This window comes from Suricata suricatta, chromosome 17, assembly GCF_006229205.1.
Source record: "Suricata suricatta isolate VVHF042 chromosome 17, meerkat_22Aug2017_6uvM2_HiC, whole genome shotgun sequence".
Lineage (NCBI taxonomy): Eukaryota > Metazoa > Chordata > Mammalia > Carnivora > Herpestidae > Suricata > Suricata suricatta.
Window position 1 is genome coordinate 19,276,647 of NC_043716.1, and position 27,130 is coordinate 19,303,776.

General features: G+C 43.8%; 1 protein-coding gene across 1 annotated transcript in view; it reads right to left on the bottom strand.

Moving 5' to 3' along the window:
- MYO1D (myosin ID) overlaps positions 1–27,130 on the bottom strand; it is a 265,312-nt gene that overhangs the window by 127,487 nt on the left and 110,695 nt on the right. Inside the window, exons 18-21 of the mRNA XM_029926993.1 lie at positions 24,387–24,610; positions 18,918–19,062; positions 18,282–18,386; positions 5,147–5,260 (exon numbers count right to left, since the gene is read on the bottom strand). Coding sequence (XP_029782853.1) covers positions 5,147–5,260; positions 18,282–18,386; positions 18,918–19,062; positions 24,387–24,610 — 588 coding nt within the window. The remainder of the gene's footprint in view (positions 1–5,146; positions 5,261–18,281; positions 18,387–18,917; positions 19,063–24,386; positions 24,611–27,130) is intronic.

Consider the following 27,130-nt stretch of genomic DNA (forward strand, 5'->3'; position numbering starts at 1 on the left):
AGGGGCGTTAAGGAACACACTTGTCGGGATGAGCATTGGGGTTATACATAGGGGATGAATCACTGGAATCTACTCCTGAAATCATTAATGCACTATATGCTAACTTGGATATTAATCAATCAATCAAAATGAAAACAGTTAACCCCTCAACTCAAAAAGCTAGTAAAGGAATCAACAGAATAAATCTAGAGGACAGAGAAGAAAAAACAAGAGCAGAGGTCAATGAGAAGATAATGAAATCAATAAAATAGGTCTGGAAAACAACGAGAAAAAAGGTACTTCTGACCAATGTTAGGAACACGGAGGGGATGTGAGAGACACAGTGAGAAGCTCTTGGCCCCGAACCTGGGTCACTGGCAGCCTCCCACTGCCTTCCCTTAAGTCAGGGGCCCACCCTCGTGTTAGTAGCTTCATTTCTCCTCTGAGGAACAGCTGAGGGCCGCGTCTCTGGATGGAGGGGAGGGGGGGGCGGGACTGGGGGAGTGGGGGTGTGCTCTTACTTAGACGGAGGAGAAAGCAAACATGGCTATAACGTGTTTCATATGCTGTGTGATAATGGTCCACACACCACTGGCTGTTGAGTGGGTCAGAATCCCCCCTGGGCTTGAATAATCATTTGCTTCATTTACTTGACTTTTCTCTTTGACTTACCCCCCACCCCATCCTCCTTCATAGATAGCCTTCTTTTCCCTCCCCCTTTATTGAGGTACATAGCTTACACTCAGCGAAGTGCACAAATCTCAAGCAAACAGCCTAGTGAATTTTAACAAATGTATACAGAAGTGTAACTGCTACCAGATCAAGGTGCGGAGCATTTCCAGGCCCCAGTAGGCTCGCTCTTTCCTCCTCGCTCATATCTGTGTCTTTGCTGTACCTTGTGTTCCAAATACTTTTCCTCCAAGTAAGCATAAGGCTCATTCTTTAGCTCCTGTGAGTCTTTGCTTAAATGTCAACTTCTCAGTGAGGCCTGATCACTCTATTTGAAATTATAACACCCCTCATGTCCTCTATCTCCCTTCCCTATTCTATTTCATCCCTTATCCCTTCTAACGGATTATATGATGTGTGTATATATGTATGCATGCCTACATATACATATACACAAATATATACGTGTATGTATAGTCTGCTGCCCTCCTTCCCCTGCAATGTAAGTTCTGTAAGGGCAGAGATTTTGATTATTTTGACAATTCTGTGCCACAATACATATATGTCTGGCACATAATGAGTGTCCAGCAATCACTTGTTGAATGAGGAGGTTAGTAATTGGGGCTGTAACAGGACAATCTGGTCTACACTTTTCTAAAACCCCAAATGAAGGTAATTCTTGCACTCCCTTCGAACTCAGGTGTAACTCCCCATCTCCTGAGTCTTCTTAAGTCTCTTTCATTTCACCTCAAGATCTAGCAGAAAGGACTGAGGCACGAGAAACGCTTCTCAGACGGGATGTGCACTGGTTGCCGTCAGGCTGTCAACGAGGAAGAGGAACTCTCTGCCCAGCTCGTGAAGCCGTGGTCTGCAGGGATAAAGCAGTGACTTAAGCGATCCCTGGGGAGCCCCTGGGGTCTGGTGGATGTGCCCATTAGAGTTAAGTGACTGGAGCGCTTAGGTGCTACTGAGATAAATAAATTGGTTGAGTACTTTTTATGGCGCATTAGGAAAGCAACAAATATTGGTTTCATATTGCTGGTTGGAAGAAGCAGTTAAGGAAACATCCTACCAAAAAGCACTGGTGAAGACCAGGTTTAGAAACGGATTAGACACATAGTCAGACTACAGCAGCACCTCAACTCTCACCCATTATGGGCATTCATGAGCACGATTTAGGTCCTGTTTGACAGACTGGAGTCCAGGAGACTGGAATGGGCATAGGTGGGAGGAGTCCAAGGATCCAGGAACGCCTGATGATGCTGGCCTATGTGAAGCACTTCTCTCCTACTGACCCATCCCAGCAGGATCTGTGCCCAAGGCCCAAACGTGACTTGGGCCTAAGGACAGCAGTCAAAGATTGTAGAGGGAAGAGATCAATGATGCCCCCAATGAACTGTAGTAATTATCCATCCTATACCAGGAAAAGTCAGGAAAGACGATGCATGGATTAAAAAGGGCTTGACAAGGAACTATGGCACCCACGTGATCACACAGAATTGGTTGCTCCCTCCAGGGGGAGGACTCACCTGGAGCCTGTGTGCTTATGTTACTGCAAGATGACAGTTGGATGGTTTGTTGGGTTGGCTGATTTAGATCTAAGCCTAGTGCTGATCCACACCATCTGGCAAGGACGGGGACTGTTAGTAAGAAGACACACGGAGAAGGAGAGCCTGAGAGGTTGGCAGGAACACAGACTCTCCAGGCACTCATGTTGCTCAGGGGGCTACAGGATAACACAGCCCCTTTGAGCTTCTTTCAGCGGTGTGATAGCATTTTCTGAGTTTGTGCCAGATTCTTCTCCCTGACCACCATGTGTATCCTCATTAAAAACATTACTCAGGACACGTAGATGGTTTTAATCTATTTCTTGGGGCCAGAAAACCTTAACTGAGACAGGAAAGTAGCCTGTGCAGAAGAGATGAAGAGAATGAGAGGGGTGTGGGCCCCTCAGCTATCTGATTCTACCAATTACTCTGACTTCTGAAAACTTTCCAACTGGATTCGGAAACACAGTGTTCCTACAGTTATCTTTCCTAGAATAACTCATAATCTATGGAACTGAAGGGAAACTAGAGCTCATTAAATGGATTAAAAGACAGAGGAGCAAATGGAAAGCCTACTGAGAGAAGAGATTTCCTTCCTACTCCATTTCCTTCAGCGATTCTTTCCCAACCATTTAACTGTGAATGTTCTCAAATCATCTGCCCCCTTTCTCTCTCTAGACTCATAATTTCGGCCTCCAATTATACATGGATCTGCTCTTAAATTTTTATCCTGAGTGGTGAATTCTTTCCCGCTCTCTAATATCAGATTCCCAATTACCTGTGGAATCTATACCTCCAAGTTTCACTGCTGCCTTCAGACACAGCATGTTTAAACTGAGATCACCTCCTTCTTCCCTTCCCGGTTTCTTCATTACTCTTATCATTGTTTAAAGGCACTTTGTCTTAAACTCTGTTTTTGAATTTCAAAATATTCCAATCACACGAAAAGTTGAAAGAATAAAACAACAAAGACTCATGTTTTCATGATCAACACTTAGTATTTTGCCATAATTGTTTCAGACTGAAAAAAACATTTTTATAGATCTGGTTAGAAGTCCCCTGTCCCCTGCAACCCGATGCCTCCGAAGAGGCAGCCACTACTCCAAAGTCAGTTCTTCGCAAAGCAGACCCCGAGACAAAGGCTGACAAACATACAGAGATGATTTGGGAGGTGCAGGGACACCGGCAAGGGAGTGGGAGACGGTCCAGGGATGGCAAGGCAGCCAACAGGGCCCAATGTTAAAGCCCATACCACTGTGGGCTGCAGGCAAAGGAGGTGCTAGCAGTCTGAGGATGGCCTTGTGACAAGGACGTTGGCCGCTTCAGTCGGGCAGGTGCACCCAGAAGTGATGAGGGAGCGCAGGGGGTACAGGCAGAGGACTGCCTGCGTCCGTGACACTGCGTGCCCTTTCTACTGACAGCGTTTGGCCTTGACTGCAACTGCTAAACGTCGGCTAAGTTTCACATTATGTATTGTTGCTAACATTGTCAACAACGCTGATGATGAAGGGGAACAGTGACTACAAAAATACACCACTCATCATGAAAAAGGATGGTAGTTTGGGAAGATAACTTCAGTTCAAAGAGTTGTTCAGCTATTTACTGAATTAGTATCAACTGCTTTAATTGATCTCCCTTTAATAGAAAGTAAAGAACTAAAACACAGGCCACAATTTATTTTTTGTTTGGTTCCACACTTCATTTGACTTTGACAAAATCCGATTTTCTTCCATATCCTCCTTCCTAGGCTTAAACTGGGACTGACATGTGAGATGACAAGTGCTCGCTAAGAAGATGATATACGATCAAGAGTGTCTTAGAACGTCATTTTCTTCTTAGCTGCAACCCATTAGCCTCGTCATTGGAGGGAAAAAGATACGTGTGTGCTGGGGTGGGGGTGGGGGGCGTAGTGGACACGAGTCTCAACCCACAATCAACCCGGCAGTGACGTTCCAAATCACTCACCAAAGCCAGGAACACTTTGCCTTCTGTGGTCCCTCACAACCAGCAGAACTCTTGCCTTAACAACATAAAACTACAAAACGACAGGTTTCCTATTCCCTTTTGCAGACACCAAAGGACTTAAAATAATCTTTAAATAATACTCCTCATGGATTCTATTATTGGACAAACACAGACCTCTCTCTCCTTAGGAACGAGCGGACAGATGAAAACCCCCCGACACTCAGAAAGACCTGGTAGTCGGCAGGCTCCTTCTGAAGAATCAGAACAGTCACTTGTAAAGCAGATCACATACAGCAGGAGAAAAATTAAAAAACAAAAATCTCATATTGAGATTCAAGGAGATATCCACCAAATTTCATATCTCAAATGAGACATGATTACAGAACTTGAAAACCCCATGGAGAATAGCTGAGTGGGTTTAGATCAGAGGGAAAATATACTGGTGAAAAGTACTTCTGGAAACAGTGCACATTTTACTTCTGAAAGATACGTAATGTTTTTATAAAGTAATTCTCTACTGTTTTTCTACCTGATTCCATTTCCCTATGAAAACAAACCTCTTGAAAATAAATAAGAAAATGCATTATGTGTTACAACATTTAAGCAGAGTGTGAGAATGTAAGATTAGGAAGAGAGAAAGGTCACATAGAATGCAGAGCCCTTGCACTTCGTTTTTTAAAATGCTTCATGAGTCTATTGGTAACTTCGGATCCTCCTCCTCCTTTTTTTTTTAAGTAAGTTCCACACACCCAACCTGGAGCTCGAACTCATGACCCCGAGATCAAAAGTCGCATGCTCCAGCCAGGCACCCCTGGATCCTTCTTAGGGAAAACTGTACCTTTGTACAAAAGATTGGCATAAAATTTCAGGAATTCATGGGCTCCCTAAAGTCCCCAGAAGCTGTGGTGATTCGTTACCGACCCACTTGCGGTCCCGGAATACCAGGCTAAGAATCCCTTATTCAGAAAGGAGCAGAAAACACTTACGTTGTAGAGTGGAATCGTCTTCATCACCTTGTACTGTTTAGTGGGGTCCATCTTATACAGGTGACGGTCAGTGACAAAGATTGCTCGATCTTCTACCTTACTAAATCGATTCACCTGTAAGAAAAGAAACCAAAAAACCATAATGTCTCATCAGGAATGAAATCAAATTACCTGCCGGGAAAGCATCGAAGGGCAGCGGTGCCTGGTGCTGGAGACACGTTCTGGAACAGATATGTACCGTGCAAGGCCCAGTCTCCTGGGTGAACAGAGATCGGAAGGGAGCAGTGGTTTCTGGATTTGTAGAACTTTACAATTTAAATTTCACGGTTTTACACTTTAACAGGGAAAATAAGAAAACCCCAGAAGAATTACAGGACCAAAACCATATGATCCAGACACTATAAAGAACATGAAAAGACGACCCAGAGAATAGGAGAAAATGTTTCGCAAATCCCATTTCTGATAAGGGGCTTATATCTCTAATGGAACAGAACATATATTGAACCTAGAAAATATAACTTGATAGTAAAAAGACAAAAAATGGGTACAGAATTGGAATAGACATTTCTCCAGAGAAGACATACAAGTGGCCAAGAAGCACATGAAAAGATGTGTGACATCATTAGGCGCCAGGGAAATGTAACTCAGAACCAGGAGGAGATATACACCTCACAGCCCCTGGAATGGCCGTAGTAAGCAAGACAGGTAATAAATACCGGCCAGGATGTGGAGAAACCAGAACCCCCCTCACTCCTGGTGGGAATGTAAAGTGATGCAGTTGCTTTGGAAAACAGTCCGGCAGTTCCTCAAACAGTTAAATACAGAATATGACCCAGAAATTCCACTCCTAGGTATCTACACAAGGGAACTGAAAACACAGTCACACAAAAACTGGTGCGTGAATGTGCACAGCGGCAGTAATTATGACAACGCAAAAGAAGAAACAACCTAAATGTCAGTCAACTGATGAACGGATAGTAAAATATGATGTATTTGCACAACGGAATATAATTTGTCAATAAAAAGAAATAAGTATTGATACATGCTGGAACATGGATGAACCTTAAAAAAGATGATGCTAAGTAAAAGAAGCCAGTCACAGAAGACCACATATGGTGTGATACCATTTATATGTAATGTCCAGAATAAGCAAATCTGTAGAAACAGAAAGTAGATGATTGGTTGCCTCCGCTGGGGGAGATGGAAGGTTTGGAGGGCTGATGGCTAAGGTGTTTGGGGCTTCTTTTTGAGAGTTGATTGTGGTAATGGATATACAACTCTGTGAATACACTAAAAGCCAACGAATTGTAAACTTTAAAGTGGTGAATGGTATGGTATGTGAATGCTATCTCAATAAAAAATGTAACCCCTATTGGAAACAATGCATTCTGCCCTTTTCCTAATGCAATAGGTAGGTGTATTTCAGATGAAATTCCCTAACGGATAATGAGTATGTCATTAAATCTACATGTTCAAAAATGGACAGTGCCTTCCATAGGCAATGGTACAAATGCCTCACAGTTACCACTGACCATAACAAGAATGGGCTGCGTGGAAAGGCAGTAAATCCCCACATAGAAAGGATTCACACAAGAATCCTGAGGTGGGTCTGGTAGAGGGGATTCCTGCTTTGAATACAAAGACTAGAGTCTCCAAGGTTTCCTGAAACTCAGATTCTATGATTCCTTTACCTGATTTTCAAGAGTTTTTCTTTTAAAAAATTTTGTTTTTAATGTTTATTTTTGAGAGAGAGAAACAGAGTGCAAGGGGGGAGGGGTATGGTGAGAGGGAGACACAGAATCTGAAGCAGGCTCCAGGCTCTGAGCTGTCAGCACAGAGTCCAATATGAGGCTTGAACTCGTGAACTGTGAGATCATGGCCTGAGCCGAAGTAGGATGCTCAACTGCTGAGCCACCCAGGTGCCTTAAGAGTTTTTCTATCTGCCACTCTTCTCCTTTTTATTTATTTTCTTATTTTAAAGATTTTACTGTTAGTTTTTGGGAATCTCTATATGCAATGTGGGGTTCAAACTCACAACCCTGAAATGAAGAGTCGCATGCTCTATTGACAAAGGCGCCCCCCCACCCGTCCCCGTTCTCCGTTTTAAACTTAACTTCTGTAACGGCTCTGCTCCTCACAGGTCTCCTCATGTTATGCTTTCTCTTAAATGTGATTTTCCATTCTCGCATTTTATCTATATATATTTTGAGGTATTGCTCCAGTTCTCATTCATTACAAAGCCTCAAAAATTCCTAACGTAAGAATTGGTCAGTCTCTCCTTTATACTTCTCTTACACAGGTGTAGAATGGACACATTAAGAGTGAAAAAAACATTAACATCACAACTCAAGGGCACAGGGTTTTCAATTAAAGCGGGATACTTGAGAACACGGCGAGCTATTAGCCTAAGTGCTTTTGCCAACGTAAAACAACCGATCCGTTCCCAAACCCTTTTTTTCTGAAAGACAGGGAAGGTTTGCTGATCTTATAAATTCCAAGACAATAACTTTATTTTTATTTATTATTAAAACTTTAATGTTTATTTTTAAGAAAGAGAGAGCGAGAGTGAGCAGGGGAGGGGCAAAGAGGGAGAGAGAGACAGAATCTGAAGCAGGCTCCAGGCTCTGAGCTGTCAGCACAGAGACCGACATGGGGCTTGAACTCACAAGCTGTGAGATCATGACCTGAGCCGAAGTTGGACGCTTAACTGACTGAGCCACCCAGACGCCCCTGGAATACTGTGTTTTTAAACTTAGAGTTGAAGCTATATTTGGCACAGGAGATTGATTTTACTCATGAATCTTGTGCTAATCTGATTATAACCTTGCTAATCTAGATTTAAGTAGCTCAGTCAACATAAGAGATTATACAGATTATAAAATTGAAAGTATATAAAAAGCTGCTTCCCTTGTAAAATAGCCAAAAATAAGTTATCAAAATAGCTATAAATAAAACTTACAAATTTACTTCAAAACATTTTTTTTTTAAAATGAAGCCCAAGCATCAGCAGAACTATTTTATGGTAAAAATAATCAGAACAGTGGTTGCCTTTTGTGTGACAGGGCTTGGCCTGGAAGGGGCGTGAGAGCTTTTCAGGGGATGGAAATGCTCTATATCTGGGCCGGGCTGTGACGTACATGGGTGCTCGCACCAGCCCAAACTCACCGAACTGTGCCCCTCAATACAACTACGGACACAAAGCAGTGTGGCCCCTCAAAAGTCTAGAGCAGAATCTTACTTATCCCCTAGTTATTTCACAGATGGTAATTCTGTCTTCCAGCCAGACGGGAAGCGCCTTGAGGGTCATTATCACACGGTGGCTTTTTTCTTACACCTCTCAGCACCCAGTACAAAAGTGGGCAACTTGAAGCATTTACTACATCCTTGCTGATCCGTTGGTTTTGAGAGCACTTTTAATGCCACAAGGTAATGTCAAGAGGTGTTCTTCCCCACATGAGCCAATCAGTGTTGATGACAAGAGCTGTCAGACTAGAAAACACAGCAGCGCACTGGGGACGTTGCGTCATGCGTGAGAACAGTTTCCCAGGCGGCAAATGAAAGCAGGTTTGCTCAACAGCTGAGGTCCCCATTGCCTGGTTTGGTCCTGGAAAACCTTGATTTCTGCACTGAAGAAAGAGGAACTGTGGACTCTTGCTTTCTTATTTCTGAGGCTGGAAGACTATCCGTGAGCTATCTTTTTAATAAAGAGCTCCCTAACAGCACGTACTAGAGAAGCACATGGACGCTCGTCTGGAATTATTTCCTTCTTCTGGTTGGAATTGTTGAGATTTATTTGTAGATTTTTTTTTTTTTTAAATCTCATGAGGGGTCTTTCTCATGAGTCACTCTTCCCCTCCCAAGTCCATGTTTTGGGAGGGCAAGGCCTTCAGCAGCAGCCATGGCGACGGTACTCTGCGCACAGAATGCTGACCGGCCACGTGAACCGTCCCGGGGGTCTAGGAGACCCGTGTGTGGCTGCACTTGCAGCCCCGTATTACGGTCATAGCTACCCTTAAAAATAGACCCACACTGGGGCGCCTGGGCGGCTCAGCTGGTTGGGCGTCCAACTTAGGCTCAGGTCATGATCTCGCAGTTCATGGGTTAGAGCTCCGCGTCGGGCTCTGTGCTGACAGCTGGCTCAGAGCCTGGAGCCTGTCTTCGGATCCTGTGACTCCTTGTCTCTCTGACCCTCCCCTGCTCATGCTGTCTCTCTCTCTCTCAAAAAAACCCCCCAAAAACATAAAAAAAAAATAGACCCACACTTTCATGGAGAAAAGAGTCTTTCTATAATAGAACATCTAAAAATGATATTGAATTTTTTCCTACATTAAAAACATTTTTATTTATCTTAACATTTATTCATTTTTAAGAGATAGGGAGAGGCAGAGAGACGGAGACACAGAATCTAAAGCAGGCTCCAGGCTCTGGGCTGTGAGCACAGAGCCCGATGCAGGACTCAAACACACAAACCGTGAGATCATGAGCTGAGCCGAAGTCAAACACTTAGCTGATTGAGCCACCCAGGTACCCCATTTTTTCCTACATTTTAAAATCCAGCACATGATTCCTATTAATTAGAAAAAAATTATACGGGTAAGCATTAAATTAATTTGATAATTTTTTCAAAATTGCAATGTACGTTTAAAAATAATTTTTTTTAACATTTATTTATTTTTTGAGAGAGGGAGCGTGAGTGGGGGAGGACCGGAGAGAGAGAGAGAGAGAGACTGAGGATCCAAAGCAGGATCCAGGCACTGAGCTGTCAGCACAGAGCCTGATACAGGGCTTGAATTTTTGAATCGTGAGATCATGCCTGGAGCCAGAGTCGGACACTCAACTGATTGAGCCACACAGGCGCCCCACAATGTGCATTTAAAAATTTTTTTTTAATGTTTTATTTATTTTTGATACAGAGAGAGAGCATGAGAGGGGAAGGGTCAGAGAGAGAGAGAGAGATCCAGAATCTGAAGCAGGCTCCAGGCTCTGAGCTAGCTGTCAGCACAGAGCCTGATGCAGGGCTCGAACCCACGAACGTGAGATCTGACCTGAGCCAAAGCCAGAGGCTTAACTGACTGAGCCACCCAGGCGCCCCACAATGTGCATTTTTAAGTACTCTACAAGCTGCTGCTGATATACAAAGGAATGACATGAAGCCCTTGGTTATATAATAAGAATCTCAGTCTAGTAGTTGAGATAGATAAGAAACAAACACATGAAAATAATTTCATATAAAGATAAAGATAAGGAAAATCAATCTAGATAATGGGATAGGGAGAAAATGTACATGTCTGTGTGATTCTGTAGAGTGCGCTTTATGAGAGAGCCAGAGAAGGCCCACATTTGCAGATGAATCTTTCCCTAACAGGACGAATTAACTACAGAACATTTCATAAACAAGGAATTAGCTACATGCTAATGGGAATGTTTCAATCTTAGATTTGGGTAATAGTTAAATCGAAACTGCACACAAAAAATTTCTGAACTATAATGTCATGTTCCTCAGTGACTAGAAGAAAAGGCAAAGCACAACAACACAACAAAGAACACTAAACGGCCCCCACCCCAGGTGAAGTGGAAGCCACGCTTGTGATAACATAGTCCCCATCCCTGCTCCCGGGACCGCCTTGTCAGGAGGCGAGCGGAGCAGTTAGAGATAAATTTGAACACGCTGCTACCTTTGGCAGGATCCACAGCTAACTAACTAGGGCAGGTAAGACGGGACACAGCAGGGCAGGATACAGCAAAGGCAAATTTAGGTTTCTGAATTTTATGGTCTCCTCCCTTCTGCCTCATAGTTTTAGAAATCAGTCAATTCACTAAACATTTCTTTTATAACCAAAGCATATCTTTCAGCCTTCAACTTGACAAAATATGGTATGTGTAATTAAGAGGAAAATAGAGTCCATGTGGTAAAATAATAACTCCTCTTGGTAGTAATTATGTACTTCACACAGCAATGGATTTGCCATGAAAGGGAACTGGCCCTTGTCAGAAGAAACAAGGTGACGGTAGAGGCTCGACATCAGCATTTTTGTAAGTTGTTCTGCACAACACCAGCCTCAGGAGAAGCTTCGTGAAAGAAAGGGTTCCAAGTCAGGTGGGTTTGAGGAACGCTGCAAAGCATGGCCTCCCCAACAGTATTCGTAACCCATGAATATATTAAAGGTTCTGAGAATTCTGTGCTTAGAGAGTGTATTTAATGGCTGAACTCTGCATTTCCCAATTATGATGCAAGGAATCCTTTTAAAAGACAAATTAATATGTGAAACTCATGTTGGAGAGCACTAATCCACTCATCGCTTGTATCCACCTTGGAGTATGGAGACTACAGAACATCTACAGTGGATCGTGAATAATAAGTAAAAAGAGTCCCTTAACTTTGGCAAAATCTTATGAAGAAACACATGTGCGTTGCACAAGACCATGAGAAAGGAAAAGCCTGCTGCCTAATTTCACAAGGTGACAACAAGAGTCAAAAACAACAGACCACAGAGGTGAAGCGGAGATGACTTCCCTTTTTGGGACGGGTCCGTGAGAGCCTGGAAACCGGAAGACAAAACCCTCAAAGCAGAAATGTTATGACGTGCTGTTGGGAAATATCACAGTCCTTTTTATATAAAAATGTAATTTCTAAGGAGAGCAGGTCATAAATCTTTACCTTGGGTTTTAGCAACTCAAATCATCCTTAAAACAGAGCAAGTGAGTGGGAAGGACATCAGGTACCGAGATGTTTTACATTGCGTAACTTGGCTCAATCTAAGTGGCAGGGAGAAAATTTTAACGTGCATACATAAATTTGTAAATTCAAAGTTAATTAAAATAATTATGGCATCAGAACGCCGTTCTTCTTTCTCTTGAATTCATAAAGTAATAGAAAAACTGGATCACAGACTCACTCTTACTTTTTCTATTCCGCATCTACAATCCTCCACCAAAGAATCTATTTATGGCTTTAGTCACCACCACAGGGGGCCAGAGATAAAGTTCCCCTGGAGAGTTAGACCAACAGAAAACACAATGTTGGTGAAGGTGGCTATTTGCAGAAGTCTCTCACCTTAAAGGACATTTTATAACTGTAGTTAGGGAAAGTGGTCGTTTCAGAAAGATTCAAAGCAGAAAGAAGAGGACCTTCCTGAATCATATCCAGTTTACCTTGGCACGTCCCTGGGATTGAAAATTTTCTAAAAAAGGCATTATTTAAACTCAACACTAGAAAACCAAACAATCTGATTAAAAAATGGACAGAACATCCAAACAGACATTTTCCCAAAGATATGCAAATGGTCAACTGGTACATGAAAAATGCTCAACATCGCTCATCGTCAGGGAAATACAAATCAAAACCACAATAAGATATTACCCTATACCTTGTCAGAATGGTTAGAATCAAGACAAGAAATAACAAGTGTTGGTGAGGATATGGTGAAAAAGGGACCCTCATGCATTGCTGCTGGGAATGTCAACTGGTACAGCCACTGTGGAAAACTGTGTGGAGATTCCTCAAAAAATTAAAACTAGAAATACCATATGATCCAATAATTCTACTACTGGGTATTCACCCAAAGAAAATGAGAACACTAATTCAAAAAGATATTTGCACCCCTATGTTTCTGCAGAGTTATACACAGACCAGGAAGATGTGAGAGATCTATCAGAATAGCACACAGCCATAAAAACAAATGAGACCTCGCCATTTGCAACATCATGGATGAACCGAGACAGTTACTACGTGAAGTAAGTCAGACAAAGACAAATACCGTATGATTTCACTAATATGTGGAGCCGAAAAAAGAAAACAAATGGGGTGCCTGGGTGGCTGAGTCGGTTAAGAGTCTGACTTTGGCTCAGGTCATGATCTCTTGGTTTGTGAGTTTGAGCCCCACGTCAGGTTCTGTGCTGACAGCTCAGAGCGGGGAGTCTGCTTCAGATTCTGTGTCTACCTCTCTCCCTGCCCCTCCCCAGCTCACACTCAATCATTTTCTCTCTCTCCCTCAAAAATAAATAAGCATTAATAAAGAGAAAAAAGAAAACAAATGAATAAACAAACAAATAGAATCAGACCTATCAATACAGAAAAGAAACTCAAGCTGATGGCGGCCAGAGGGTAGGGGGCTTGAGAGGGATGGACATTTGCATAAAGTGGCGTGGGAGAAACAGGCTTCCAGGTATGGAAAGTCATGGAAATAAAAGGGACAGCACAGACAATACAGCCAATGGTATTGTAATAATGTGGTCTGGTGACCTATGGTGGCTACCCTTGTGAGCAGAGCATAATGTAGAGAGTTGTTGAATCCCTATGTTGTACCTGAAATTGATGTAACATTGCATGTCAACTATACTCAAATAAAAATTTAAAAAAATTATTTAAGCTGTAGTATGAAGAAATATTATTTTTCACTGAATTTAGAAACACATGGACAGAAGACCCAAACAGACATTTTCCCAAAGATATGCAAATGATCAACTGGCACATGAAAGATGCTCAACATCACTAAGGAACATGACTAAGAAATTTTGACCTTTTTATTGCGCAGGATCCAGGGAGAGACATGCTGTCAGGCATCAAACTGTCATCACTGGAAAGATAGAATCAGAGATACCAGGTTCTTCCACGGTAGATGACATAATTCTTAAAACATTCAATGATCTTTGATCCAATTCTGTTCTGATTACTAATTTCTCACATAGCTCGATACTAGAAAGGAAGTACCCTAGATAGTAGATACGAGAATTCACTAAAAGGATACATTCTTTTGTGAAATTCATCAACTGACACTGTAGCTTATGTACGATTTTCTGTCTGATTCTGGTCAGCAAAAGCCATTTCTTAATTGTCTGATCAACTCCAGTCCACTTATAAAAGAGTTTCTGGACCTAGGAGTTCAGAATTAGACTCCAACATACTGTCAACAAGCTTTCCTTGGTGAAGTTCATTTCATTCTGAGTTTTAAAAAAGCTACTCTCTAGTTTGAGGTGATCTCTTCTTCCTTAGAATATTTAAATACCCCAGCCCCGGGTCACCACTATTCTACTTTCTTTCTCTCTATTAAGGTGATTAATTTGTTACTTCATACAGTTGTAATATAATATTTGATTTTTTGTGTCTTATTCACTCAGATAATATCTTCAGGGTCATCCATGCTGTATCATGTATTTCATTCCTTTTTATGGCTGAACACTATTCTATTGTGTGGATACATGTATTCTTTATTCATCCGTCCATGGACATTTGGGTTGTTTCCACCTTAACTACTGGGAAGAATGCTGCTGTGGGTATTGGTACACAATGATCTTTTCAAGAGATTGATTAGTTGATTGATTTAAAGTTTATTTATTTATTTATTTTGCGAGAAAGAGAGAGAGAGAACAAGCAGGGGAGGGGCACAGAGAGAGGGGGACAGATGATCCGAGGTGGGCTCTGCACTGACAGCAGAGAGGCTGATGTGGGGCTCAAACTCAGGAACTGTGAGATCATGACCTAAGCGGAAGTTAGATCCTCAATCGAGCCACCCAGGTGCCCCAAAATATTTAAATAATAAGAAAAATATTACATTTTTACACACGTGGCCACCATTCCCCTTACTCTTCGTTCCTTGGTATATGCCCATATTGCCGTCTGGTGTCACTTTCCTTCTCTCTGAAGGACATTCTCTAACATTTCCTGTGATGCACATTTTCAGATAGGTCTGAAGAAGTCTTTCTTTCCCTTTGGTTTATTTATTTATTTAGAAAAATTTCTTTAAAGTTTATTTATTTATTTTGAGAAAGAGAGAATGAGGAGGGGAGGGGCAGAGAGAGAGCAGGATAACAGAGAGCCTGTCCTAGGGCTCTCAAGCTCACGAAAGGTAAGATTGTGACCTGAGCTGAAGTTGGACACTTAACAGACTGAGCCGCCCAGAGGCCCCTCTCTCACCTGGTTTCTGAAAGATACAGCTGCTGGGTGCTGAACTGTAGGTTGACAGCTTTTTTCTTCCTTCAGAACAAGAAGTTCTCACGTTGTGGCTCCAACCATCTTCTCACTTGCACTGTTTTCTGACAGGGCATCTGATGCATTCTCATCTTTCTCCTCCGTCTTTTTTCTCTCTCTTTTTAAAATATTTATTTTATGAGAGAGAGTGCAAGTGAGCAGGGTAGGGGCAGAGAGACAGAATCCCAAGCAGGCTCCATACTGTTAGCACAGAGCCCTGTGGGGCTCAAACTCATCAACTCTGAGATCATGACCTGGGCCAAAGGCAAGAGTCAGATGCTCAACTGACTGAGCCACCCAGGGGCCCCTCTTCTTTCTCTTTATTGCTGCTTTTAAGCAATTTGATCATGTGCCTCGGTACAGTTTTCTTCATGTTGCTTTGTGTTTGGGGTTTGTTGAGTTTCTTGAGTCTAAGAGTTTGTAGTTTTCCTCAAATATGAAAAAAATCCAGCCATTATTTTTTCAAATATTTTAAATTTCCCCCTTGTCTTCGCTTATGCAGGGACTCCATATACACATGTATTGGACCATGATGTTGGCTCACAGGGTCCTGATATTTTGCTCTTTTTTAAGGTGGTGGCATATCTCCGCCCCCCCCTTTCTCGTGTTTCATTTGAGGTACTCTTACTGCTGTGTGTACAAATCTTTGTCCTGCAGTGTCTGCACTGCTGTTAATCTCATCAAGTGGATTTAAAAAAAGGTCTCAGGTGCTGTGTTTTTCATCTCTATTCATATATGCATAACGATTATTTTAATGACCTTGACTTTTAATTCTATAATCTATGTCAGTCCTGCATCAGTTTGAATGGCTGATTTTTCTTCTCATTATTAGGCTGCAGTTTCCTGCTCGTAATTTTGGATCCAATGGCACGAATTCTGAATTTTACCTTTTGGGTGCTGGTGAGTTTGTATTCCCATAAATATTTTTGAGCTTTGTTCTGGGGCACAGGTTACTTAGAAATAGTCTGATTCTTTTGGGTCATGTTTTCAAGATTTGTTGGCTGGGATGAGGGCAGCATTTAGTCAAGGGCTAATTTTTCCCCAAGACCAATGTCAAGATTCCTGTCTGTACTCTACCCGGTATCCCATGAATCATGAGGTTTTTTCCAAGGGCTGGTGAGAGCAGGTACTATTTGCAGCCGTTGGTGAGTGCTGGCCATTGTTGCTTCTTATCTTTTGGGGTGGTTGTTTCTCTGACCTTGGGTAGTTTCTTCACGTGCACATGCTGAGCTGCACCCAGGTGAACACCTGCCACGGACCCTCTGAGGCCACTTGGAGGTCCCTCTTTGCAGCCTGCTTTCCTCTGGCTCTCCGCTCTGCCAACTCCAGCTGCCCTGGGGTCTCCCAGCTCCACATTCATTTCTCTAACAGAGTCTACTGAGCTCTGCCTTGGCCCCCACGCCCCCCCCTCATCCACAGACTAGAATGCTTCTCAAGGAAGTAAACCAGCTGACTGTAGAGCTCACTTGTTTACTTCTTGTGTCTCGGGAATCGCTGCCTTCCCGTCCTTGCTGTGTACTGAGCAGATAGCCATGGTTTCAAGTTTCTTTAACATGTATCCTTCTTTTGTTCATCTTATAGCCAAACTGTATTCCACCTTGCACATACGCAATTATTCATTAGTCTAATCATATATTGATGCAATTTTCCCCAGATTTTTGGCTGTTACAACATCTAAAGCTCTATCTTTGGATATAGGTGCAAATATATTATACAATAAATCCTGAGTTGTGAGATTCCTAGATTAAGAGGTCTGAGCATTAACATTTTTGATAGCTATTGCCAAACTATTCACTCAAAAGGACTCCTACCAACAGTGTTTCCTCTAAATTCTTGCAATTTTTGCTATCGACGTCTTAAAGTTTGCCAAACAATGGAAAATATTTCATTATTTTGAACTGAATAATACTGCAATTGTATACTTTTTCAAGATTTGAAACAAAACAACTGTAAAATCACCCAAACCTGGGCTTTTGTTATGAAATAATTCTTTCCTCCGTTGGAAATATGTGGACGTATTTATGTCAATATTTCTTCTGGGGTCAATCTAGGAATTATTTTTCTTAAATTCACCCATTTCATTAATATTTTGAAATTCATTTGCTTAATTTTGTACAATGCTTTCATTAATTATTGCAATATCCTCAATATTTTTTGAAATCAAGCATTCTGAAATTTTAAAAAGCCAACTATGTCTACTGTCTTCCACTCTCCACATTCCACACTTCTCCCTGCCCAAAGGCCATCATCTGTAGGTAAATAACAGTCCACACACCTGTGTTGCCTCAGATAAGCAACTATATTCATAGTTCATAACTTCCCCGTCCCCCACCTCCCAAATTCTCTGTCCTTCTCCCTTTCCTAAACTATTTCCCTCTTCTTTCCCCTCCCTTAAAACAATAATAAGACATGTATAAAAAAAGGGGTACCTGGGTGGCTCAGTTGGTTAAGCGTCTGGCTTCGGCTCAGGTCATGATCTCATGGTTCATGGGTTCGAGCCCTGTGTTAGGCTCTGTGTTGACAGCTCAGAGCCTGGAGCCTGCTTCGAATTCTGTATCTCCCTCTCTCTCTGACCCTCCCTTGCTCGCACTGTCTCTCTCTGTCTCTCAAAAAATAAATAAAAGACATAAAAAAAATACTAAATGACCATCTGGGTTGCCTGGGTGGCTCAGTTGGTTGGGCACTGACTTCAGCTTAGGTCATGATCTTGTGATTCACGAGTTTGAGCCCTGTATTGGGCTCTCTGCTGTCAGCGCGGAGCCTGCTTTGGATCCTGTCTCCCTCCCTCTCCCCCTCCCCTGCTCGTGCTCACTGTCTCACTCACTTTCTCTCTCAAAAATAAATAAAACATTAAAAACAATTATCAAAAAAAGTACTAAACGACCATGAAATCCAAGGCAGACCAGCACGTGTCAGGAAAGACACACATGCAGTACAATACAAATCCCTGATGGCAGGGAGGCCCCACTTGCCTTACAAAGGCTTCAGAGCCTGCCCCTGGAGCTGTCACCTCAGCCACTGTACCCGGGCCTCACCACGGGCAAGGAGGGTGCACTCGTGGCGTAGCCAGGGACGGGCCTGCTGTGCCTCTCCCTGCAGCCACGCTAAGCTAAGTTCACCTGCATGCATCTCTTCTTCCCATGGAGGTCTGGTTCAAGCCCGCCTCACCTTACGGACATGACAGGAAAAGAGGATGTTCATGTATTTGTCCTTCCGTTTCAGTTCATTTGCGACGGGGACAAAAGTGCCTGAGGTCTGAGGGGTATCTGGCTTCTGAAAGAAAAAGGAAACACAATAAAATGAGTCTGCTTAGCATGTTAGATGAAAAGGCAATCTTTCAGCTGCCTGCTTTGTAATCATGCTGAGTTTCACACATATACTTCTATCTCCCATCCCAGATGGTGAGCTGCTAAGGGGAGTTACAATACCAAAGGGCCTATAAAATTTTTAAAATAAGGGATGGGAGGGAGAATGAAATGTAGCTTTGGGAATAATTAATATAAAGGTGGTAATTAAAAATAGCTGCTGAATTATGCATGGGAAGGTTTAAGTGCTCAAAAATTAGGTTGTGGAGTGTACCTAATACATATGGCACAGAGACACACACAACCTTTTTTTTAAAGGAGGGGAAACATCAAATACTGCAGTTAGAAGCAACAAAATCTTTTAGGCTAGTATCTTATAGATTCTAGAAGTTTCGTTTCTGTAAGGGTCTTGTTCTTTCCACAAATTCTTGCAGAAAAATTCTTCCCTTTCTTTGTAAAGGGAGCAGGAGTCGATTGTACTTTGTTCTCCTGGACGCACCGAAGCAAGATAGTTGCCTTCCCAGGCTCTCTGCAGCCCCAGGTCGGCCCTTTGACCTTTCAACATTTCCATGGCTGCAACCTTTGCCCTGACTTGGGGCAGGTCAGAGGCGGGCACACTCTTGATGAGCTGCGATGCTCTCCATCTGTAAGCCAATAAACGAAATGTATTAGGATTTAGAGACCCAATCCCATTCATTCCCCAAAATAACAGAGCCGCCAGTAAGCAGAATTTAAACCAAAGTACTTGCATGTTACACTAAAAAAATACAAAGTCTCCACAATGTACATGGAACTTGTTAGACAAAGATTTCTGTATGACTTACTTTGCCATTTGTTGTTTTGAAAGCAACTATAACTTCATGATACGTGGGTTCTCCTAAAAGTTATGGCTAGGGCACAGAGAGTTTGGATTCTTCACTTATTCAATCAACCAATGCTTCCTAGACACTAACTGAACTCCAGATACTGTTCTAGGTGGTGGAGGCCCAGCAGTGAACAACTGGATAAAGGTCCTTTCTGCTACGTGCTTACATTCTAGAAGCAGGGATAGACAGCAAAGAAGCCAACCAGCATGAACAACGTGCTAAGTGCTATGGAGAAACTACGGCAAGGAAAGAAGGACAAAAGTGCAGCAGATGGCAGGAACTGGGTTGGGGTCTGGGGGGCACCACTGATCAGGATCCATGAGCAGAGACCTTCAGGAAGTGAGGGAGGTGCACGGACATTTGAACAAGAGTGTCTCCTCCAGGAAGAGAGCACAGTAGCGCAAAGGCTCTAAAGTGTGCACCTGTGGGTGGGCTGGGGGACCAGTGAGGAGCCCTGTGAACTGCAGCAGGAGGAGGATGGGGGAGGGGAGCAGGCAGGAGCCCAGGGACAGATCCACACAGCCGTGGAGGCCATTGTCAGGACTCTCTGGCCTTTACTCTGAATGAAACTAGAAGCTACTGGAAGGTTCTGAACAAGGAAGGGACCTGACCTGACCCCTGCTTTACAGGATCATCCCAACTGCTGTGTGGAGGAAGGCTGGAGCGGGCGGGAGGCTATTTCCGTAATGCACACGGGAGAGGTCAGTGGCAGGATTGCGGGGGGAGTGGCAGAGCGGTTCTGAAGGACACACCAGCAGACGTGCTGATGTGTTAGATGTGGGAGCAGGAGAACCAGGGAGGATTTAAAGATGACTCTGAGATTGCTGGTCCAAGTAACTGAAAGCATAAGCTAATCGATTCCTGACTGAGAAAAACAAGCATGAAGCTTTCACTCTGTTAGAGCCACCGAGCCCTACACGCACTCGTGCCGTTCTAGAGCGGGGGAACGGAGGCAAACCCAGAATCACAACATCTCCATCTCCGTCTCTTCCTCCTCCTCCTCAAAAGAGAGCACAGGCATGGGAGGGGTGGAGGGAGAAAGAATCTTAAGCAGGCTTCAAGGAGCGCGACACAGGGCTTGATCTCACAAACCATGAAATCATGACCTGAATCGAAATCAAGTCAGACACTTAACCGACTGAGTCCCCCAGGTGTCCCCAGAGCTCCCTTCTATCAGATGGAGTAACCAAGGCCGGTGGTCCTCTGGCTATGCCTCCACAGAGCACAAAGAGGAGATGCACCGAACACAGAGAGGCAGCGCTCTCTCCCCGATGTATGTACACGAAACGTCCGACTGCTCCCATCTAAGACTTGCCCAAGATGTATTCGGTTTTCAAGAGGGTGACTTATCCTAAAGATTTGTTTTTCTCCCTTAAATTTCTACTGAAATAACCAAATAAATATAAAAATGAGACAAAACTGTGTAGCAGCACCAGCAAATGAGAATGATGTCAATGAACTGAAAGACGTGAAGACTTTCTCAGAGATTCCAAGCAGACGGGCCCAAGCTGCTGGCGAGGTGGCTCAGGGCTGAGCTGAGCAGTCTGCTCGGCGGGAGGAGAGGAAGCCCTTGGGCCTGAAGTCACCGGGGCCAGTGGCCAGGACAGGCGGGGAGGGACCTCACAGTGGGAGATGTGTCAGCTCTCCGCACAAAGAATGGCCCGTGGTGAGACGGGGCTGTCTGCCGTAGCGGACGGTGGCGGAGGTACAAACACAGCAGCCGTGGAAAAAGTCAAGGCGCCTAGGCCTCAGAGTGAAATCGTCTTCTCTGCTTTCTGTGGCCAACTGACACTCCAATGGGACAGACTGTCCTGAGATCCTTCCGGAAGAGGCTGGAAGAATGACGGGCTGGGAGGGGGTGGTGGTCATAGTCAAGGTCAACTGGTGACGGGCACATCGTAAAACACTAAGCAGCTTGCCAAGCAACTGCCCCAATTAACCCTCCAGTTCCAAATTTTATTCTCGCTGGGGGCAAGTCTTTGCTCTACCTGCTAGTCTGTTTTCAGCCTCAGTGCCTGGTCCGTCTGTCCCTTCTTCACTGCCCACAGTGGCCCAGGACAGGCCCGTACCTGACTGACTCCAGAGACACGCTGGGCATCTGATGAGTAAGCTGTCATCTATAAACTGAGTAGCCCCCAACAACATGTTTGTGGTGGCCGTAATAATTGCCAGCCTTGACAGCATGAAAGTGGGGAGCGCGAGGCAGGCTCTCAGCCTTCCCAGAACGAAAAAGAATTAACTGTGAGGAACAGGAGCGACCTCAACCATGATGAGACACACTGAGATTTTAGAAAACAAAACAACAAAAACCCATGAGCAGAGCGGAATCCTTTGACACATTTTTCTCAGTAGTCCACAGATCAAAAGTTAAGAATAAATTAGGTAGGATACAGTGACTACATCAGGGGCTGGTAAATCACGGTCTGGGCCACGTTCAGCCCATGGCCTGGTTTTGTGCTGCTCAAGAGCTAAGAATAGTTTTTACATGTTTGACAAAACAGAGCAATACAAAGCAAAATATGTGACAGAGACCATATACAGCCCACAAAGCCTAAAATATTTATTACCTGGCCCTTAACAGAAAAATCTTCCTTTGGAGGAGATGAACACAACTGGCAGGATTCAGCACGCGTGTGTGCATGTGTGTGCGCATGCGTATGTGCAAAGTTAGCAAGCAGAGCAGATGCGGTATTTTCAAAGGGCTCATTAACCACAAGCCACACCAAGGTTGGGACTACCCCTCATGTCTTTCCTCTCTGTCACCATATCCCTGGAGCCCAGTGCCCATGACACAGTTGGCCTGGAGCAAATATCTGCTAAATGAACGAACTGAATTTTGCAATAATGAGTCGATTATAGGCCATATATAAAACCACTCGATCTGAGAAGAAGGCTGTACAGGTCACAGTGCAACACAATCAAAATCAATAATTCTTTGCAGCAATTAAAAATACTACATAGATCTTTCTTTCTTGTCACGGACAGGTCTCCCAAAATTTTTTTTTCATTTATTTATTTTGAGAGAGAGAGCGAGAGAGAGAGAGAGAGAGAGAGAGAGCATGCACACAGGCGGGGGGGGGGGGGTAGAGAGAGAGAGAGGGAAAGAGAGAGAATCCCAACAGGCTCTATGCTCTCAGCATGGAGTCCAACGTAGGGCTTGATCTCACGAACTGAACCTTGAGATCATGACCTGAGCTGAAATCAAGAGTTGGACACTTAACCGACTGAGCCACCCAGGTGCTCCTCCAAAAAACTTTAAGTAGTCATATCAACTTATTTGTGTAAAGAGAGAGGAAAAAAGTCTCAAATGATATGTGACTGTGTATGCATACACACTCTTAGTACGAGCAAACATTTCTAGTGTTTATTGTGTGTCAGTCACTATCTGAAATACTTCATAAATCTATTTACTCATAACCGTTTCAACAACCATATGAGCAGGTACTACTATTATGGTGCTTTTACAGGTATGGAAACTGAGGCACAGGGAGATTATCCAGTCTGCCCAAGGTTACACAACCAGGCAGCAACACAGATCGAACATGCGCCCAGGCTTCAGGATTTGTGGTCTTCCCCGTTATACCCCGCTGTCCCTTACTCGGGGGTGTACACGCACACACACGGACATATATAAGGGCGCAAACTAACTGTTAACGAGCGATTATGTCAGGGGGAGGAAATACAACGGAGAAGAGAAGAGGAGGTGTGGAGAACTTCAACTTTATATCCTGTAGATTTAAAAAAACATAGTGAGCATGTATTCATGTACAGCTTAGTTACTTTTTAAATTATGTCAGAAGAGCAGGTTACAGAGGATGCCATTCATGACAAACACTTTCCTTCACATGAAAAAGCCTGCAGGGAACACTGATCGTATTAGATCTGAGAACAGAGGTAATTTTGCTTTCTTTAATTATTGTTTGATTTTTTTCTTTTTATGAAATATCATTCCTTTCTTTTTTTTTTACAAAAGGCAAATGGGATACATATTAATTTTTTTCCTCTGCATTTAAAAAAAATCTTTTGTTATCTGCCACCAGTTATACAGAGCTAACTGTAAGGAAAGATAAAATCTGATTTAGCACAGAATTAGAAATTAGTTCTCTTACATTCAGTATGCCGATTATTTCACAGTGTTCTTTGGGGGATGCCCCAGTGCTGCATGACCACATCTGAGGCTGTGAGCTTAGTGTGTGTGTGTGACTAGACGGCCGTATCTCAGCCTCAGCTAAATGTACACCTGGGGCCCAGGGCAACGAACAGGCTGCCTGGAGAAGGGGAAGGAGCTGTGAATCACAATTACACACTCAGATTCAACGCAGCTTCCCGAAAACGAAGATCAGCTGAGAAGATACTGATTCTACGTGGGGGTTTAATGTTAAAATAAAGCAAAGGTCGCTCTGAAACAACTGTGTCCCCCCGTACTTTAAAGTCATCTGGGAAACTTTGAAGGGACCTCTGTCTGGCACGCCTGGACGGCTCAGTTGGTTGAGCGTCCGACTCTCGATTTCCACCGAGGTCATGACTGCAGGGTCACAAGATCCAGCCTGGCCTCAGGCTCGGCGCTGGGTGTGGGGCCTGCTTGAGCTTTTCCCTCTCTCTCCCACTTGCAGTCCTTTCTCTTTCTCTCTCTCTCAAAGAAAAACAAAAAGGACCTCTGTTTGGGCCCCACCCCCCAGGTTCTGTTAAATAGGACTTTCTGGAAGCAGGATGTGGCCATTGATGTGTTTCATAAACTCCTTGGTATGTTTCATAACCAGGACAGAGAAGCAAAGGATTAAGAGACTTTCCGGTTTGAGTTTTATGTGGTGATTTTAATAAACGGTTATGTTTTGCTAATAAAAGAGACAGCATGCTAACAGCTTAACGACGCGTGACTCAGGCGCATCGCTGCCAACCGCTACGGGAGAAACACACACGCAGGTCCGCTATCCCGAGAGGCGAACAGATGCCCTGTGAAGGCGAAAGCTCCGGACCTGAAGACGTGAGGTCAAAGTCGTACCGGCAAACGCCCAGGCCAATATCACGGTCTCAGATCTGTGACTTTATGTATTAAGTGTGTTAACCATAAATGGAAGCCGCACATACCCACAGGCTCTTACCTATTAAAAATTGCCTGTAAGGCCTCCTCGAAACGGCGCAGAACTTTCGGTGGGGTTGGCCACTTCACGTGCTTCCCGTAGTCCTTCATGGTCCTGACGCCATGGAAGCGTCTAGCAACCTCGTGGATGTAGGACTTCACTTTGTAACGCCGGTAGTATCTGATAATCGTCAGGGCTGCCTTGGTTCTCTTGTACCGCATGCGGGCCAGCGTGCCTCGCCACACCTTCACAACGGAGAAAGAAAGAGAAGAGTGTTGCTGGCTGCCTCGGTGAGTAGTACACGACTTTGAAGTTGTATAGCCTCCTCTACTTATAAAGTACCAACGTGGGATCATGCGTGTTGCCAACAAAATCAGGCAGGAGCAAAGCACGTCCGTTCTGCCTGCCACCAACAGATGGCGCCAGGAGTCATCTTGGTCACTGGCTTCGGCTGTCTATCTGTTCTGGGGTGTGTGCGGACCCTGAAGGACAGTCTGGGGGGGGGGGCGGGGCGGGAAGACCCAAGAGGAGAAGAAAGACAAAATGCAAGTGTCTCTGGAAAAATATTTTAAGGATGTTGAAAGGAAGCAGGATGAGTCAGAACCAGTAGCCATCAACATCTACAGTTCTGTAGTGAAACCTAGCTTTACACAGATGACACCACTAGCCACTAGCGTGCCCTCACGCTGGATTTACAAACGGACTTCTACACAGCCTGGGCAGCTCTCCTCCCTAGGTGCTGTGTAAACCCCCTCGCAATCTAGATGTAATCCCAGGGAAAGGGCAAAACAGATGACTAAGAGCGTATGGATCTTTTGTTTAAAATTTTTTCAGTGCTCAGAAATCAATCAGACCATCTATAAATGTCTCCGTGCCTGCTTTACCCAAGCGTGGTGAGGTCAGAGGTGCTTAGACTTTTCCTTCAGGATCCTCGCCCACATGCCTGTACTTTCCCGTCTGTCAAGTAAAAGGAATTTGGAATAATCTTCACTTCATCGTTGGCTCTTTCCCATACATGTCCTCTACCACTGTAACGTACTCTCTTCTACCAGATGCCCCACATAAACCTCTTTCTCTTCCTTTTCTGCTACTACAGTCTCCAAGACTCCAACTACCTGCATCGCTTTCTTCAACACAGTCTCCTACACAACACCATCATGTTCCAGTTGATAGCTACTGCTGCTAATCAATTAACTGTCCTCCATCCTGGGCTGTTGGAATCAACCTCCCTCCCCGTCTCTAGCCTCCTGGGACCAAGATTTTCAACCTCTAGTTCAAAGCCCACACTATGCAGGCTTCTAGACTCCCTCAGGTTTCTTTCATTTCCTCTTAAATCCCCACCTGTGCCCACCAATTTCTCAGAAGACCTTGTGCAATGCTTCCTTTATTCAGTCATTTCAGGATTTCTTCATGCCGACTCCTAAACTGCCATCACGTGCTTGCGAGGTTCTTCTTTTTTCAGCCTGCTGCACAGTACGGATAGATTTTTTTTTTTTGTAAGCGACATGTGAGGAAGGTCACCAAGGGACCCCGAAGAGGAACCAATGAGTCAAGAAAAGCCAGGATATGGGAGGGAAACATGACATATGGGCGGTTTGCGATGGGAACCTAGAGCTCACGTATAAACAGAATATATAAAGACCGTGAGGCAGTGAACACTTGTTTCTGCACGTGGCGTCAGATAGCAGCCCTTTTTAGCCAAAATGGCTCTCTTCCCTGCCGCCGAATCCATCATGCAGATGGCTTTGTTACGCCTCCACCCAAGTGCTAAAATAAAGGTCCTTTCTTTAGCATCTTGAAAAACCAAAAGAATACAATTACAGGGTGGAAGTCTGTGATTCAATTTCTTAGGCAAAACACATTTTAAAAGTTTCATACCATTGGTTGCTTTTCTCTTTAAGAGGAAGGCAATTAAGACTCCCTGGAGCCACACCTGTATAGGAAATCAATTCTTAATTTTCAAGGAGGGTTCACAGAGTTTCTCATTAAAATGTTTTTGGTTTAATTCTTCAGTGATTTGGGGGGGGGGAAGCAGTTTATAAGTAAGTGCTTCTTCAGGGGCAGGTTTTAACTTTGCACATTTCATCTTTGTTGTTGGCTTCTTTGGGTTTTGCCTAGTTAAAAAGAATCACATGGTATTTTACAAATCAAATGCTTATTTAAAAAGACAGCAGTTGGGGTGCCTGGGTGGCTGTCAGTTGAGCATCCGATTTTGGCTCAGGTCATGATCTCCTGGTTTGTGGGTTCAAGCCCCGCGTCAGGCTCTGTGCTGACAGCTCAGAGCCTGGAGCCTGCTTCCGATTCTGTGTCCCCGCCTTTCTGTCCCTTCCCCGTTCATTCTCTGTCTCTCAATAATAAATAAACGTTAAAAAAAAAAAGCAGCTCTTCCTCTGGCCCACCTGACCCCACTGCCCCGCCTCACAGTCTCATTCCCCACAACTGTCCTAACTACTGCTCTCGATGGTCAACAATAATGTACATATACTGTTATTTCTGGGTTGATCCCTTTGGACATGATCCAGATTAGAGATGCTGGTGATTTGACTCCCTCACCTCCCTCTGACCTCTCCTTTATCATCCCAATAATAATCACATCAAACATTTTAAGTGGATAGTGTTTACATTACATGTTATATTAACTATTAAATATTGCACAAATGATTTACACGATGTATCTACTCTATGCACTATATATTACCTATAGATTTGCTCTATCTCTGTGCTTTAGTTTGTCATGTAAATCTGTGCTTACTTATAGTTAATAA